Source organism: Belonocnema kinseyi, chromosome 6, assembly GCF_010883055.1.
Source record: "Belonocnema kinseyi isolate 2016_QV_RU_SX_M_011 chromosome 6, B_treatae_v1, whole genome shotgun sequence".
Taxonomy (NCBI): Eukaryota; Metazoa; Arthropoda; class Insecta; order Hymenoptera; family Cynipidae; genus Belonocnema; species Belonocnema kinseyi.
This window is the reverse complement of record NC_046662.1, coordinates 139137301-139138473: the sequence shown is the minus strand read 5'-3', so window position 1 is coordinate 139138473 and position 1173 is coordinate 139137301. Positions and strand designations below refer to the sequence as shown.

Sequence of the window (1173 nt, the reverse complement as noted above, 5' to 3'; positions counted from 1 at the left end):
CATCGAGGAACATGTCATGTCATAAAATTTGTTACAACAAGTGTTTAAAAGTGGAAGTTCAATTTTTGGACCTTTTAAATACTTCGATATACCAAACCTAACCTAAATTAATGTCGTTCGTTATTTAAAGTCTTTTTTATATTACGCCCAAAACGACTATAAGACGTTGTTTTACCTTCAAAGTATCCACATCAAGCAACGTTTGCAAACTGTATCCGAGATAATCATCTGGGTATTTACATTGTTGTCGAGGGTCAAAACAATATAGAAACACTGAAACACCATCAATTTAAAGGAAACAAACGTGTGTCACGAAAAAAGAGAGGGCACCAGCAGAATAAAACGAAATGTGGCCAAAAAAGAAACGTCACGTTGGTCTCATCAGAGAATATGTCAGATTGCTTACGAACCCGGGATTTTGAGGGGAAGGTTAATTTTACGAGTGATTATTGCTACTCACGCTTTCGAGGGTAGCCAGGTTTCTTAATGTCAGGTTCACAATAGTTATCTGTACGAGATATCCCACTGTAACCGGACTTACACGATGGTTTACTTGAAATGAATTAGCGGTCAAGATGTGTCTCAAATTTCTATGGGGACAGCAACCAAACGACTGCAAACTACTGTAAACTGGACCACGATCATGGGTACAACCATGGTAAGACATCAGGCCTATCTTCTGTCGCACTAATCAGGTTGTGGGGGGCATGGAGCTGTCGGCGGCTCCACGAGAGGCGCGGTAGTAGAAAGAATTACTCTGCGCATGTACAAAAGTTTCTGCTTAGTATTTTCGGTATTTTGTCTTTAACCTGCTTTAACCACCAGCTGACTGCACTTTGCTAAGTGCGAGGGGTAAACAACGATGAAAATTGGTGGTCCAATGCTATGGCACGTCTGTGTCCGTGTGAATATGGTAGGAGACGATATAAATGCCTGGGTTGCGCGCGCAACCCATTTCTCCTCTTCTGAATTTGAAAACTCGAAGGTGCACGATTGCCGGTCGGAACACTTCGGCGGTTCTATTTATATCTCTATCTGCTTTGAAATAAAATGAAAAGATAATGATTTTAACATTTCCAGATTTCGATGCTGGGCTGGCGCTTCTCATGATTTGAATACTTCGCGCGCCTCTTTAATGCGTGTATTTTGAGGTTACGTTACTTCAAGTATAAA

General features: G+C 41.0%; 1 protein-coding gene across 1 annotated transcript; it reads right to left on the bottom strand.

The window, feature by feature from the left end:
- Positions 1-177: 177 nt before the first annotated feature.
- Positions 178-667, bottom strand: LOC117174842. The gene is made up of 2 exons (XM_033364228.1): positions 461-667; positions 178-273 (listed from the first exon to the last, which is right to left on the bottom strand). Exons 1-2 carry the CDS (start codon positions 665-667, stop codon positions 178-180), a joined length of 303 nt encoding a protein of 100 aa, XP_033220119.1.
- Positions 668-1173: the final 506 nt, after the last annotated feature.

Excerpts from the sequence above, each read along its gene's own strand:
- LOC117174842 (XM_033364228.1), bottom strand. The coding sequence starts at position 667 with ATGTCTTACCATGGTTGTACCCATGATCGTGGTCCAGTTTACAGTAGT. Across the intron at positions 274-460 it reads ACCTGGCTACCCTCGAAAGC|TGTTTCTATATTGTTTTGAC; the intron begins GTGAGTAGCAAT and ends ATGGTGTTTCAG.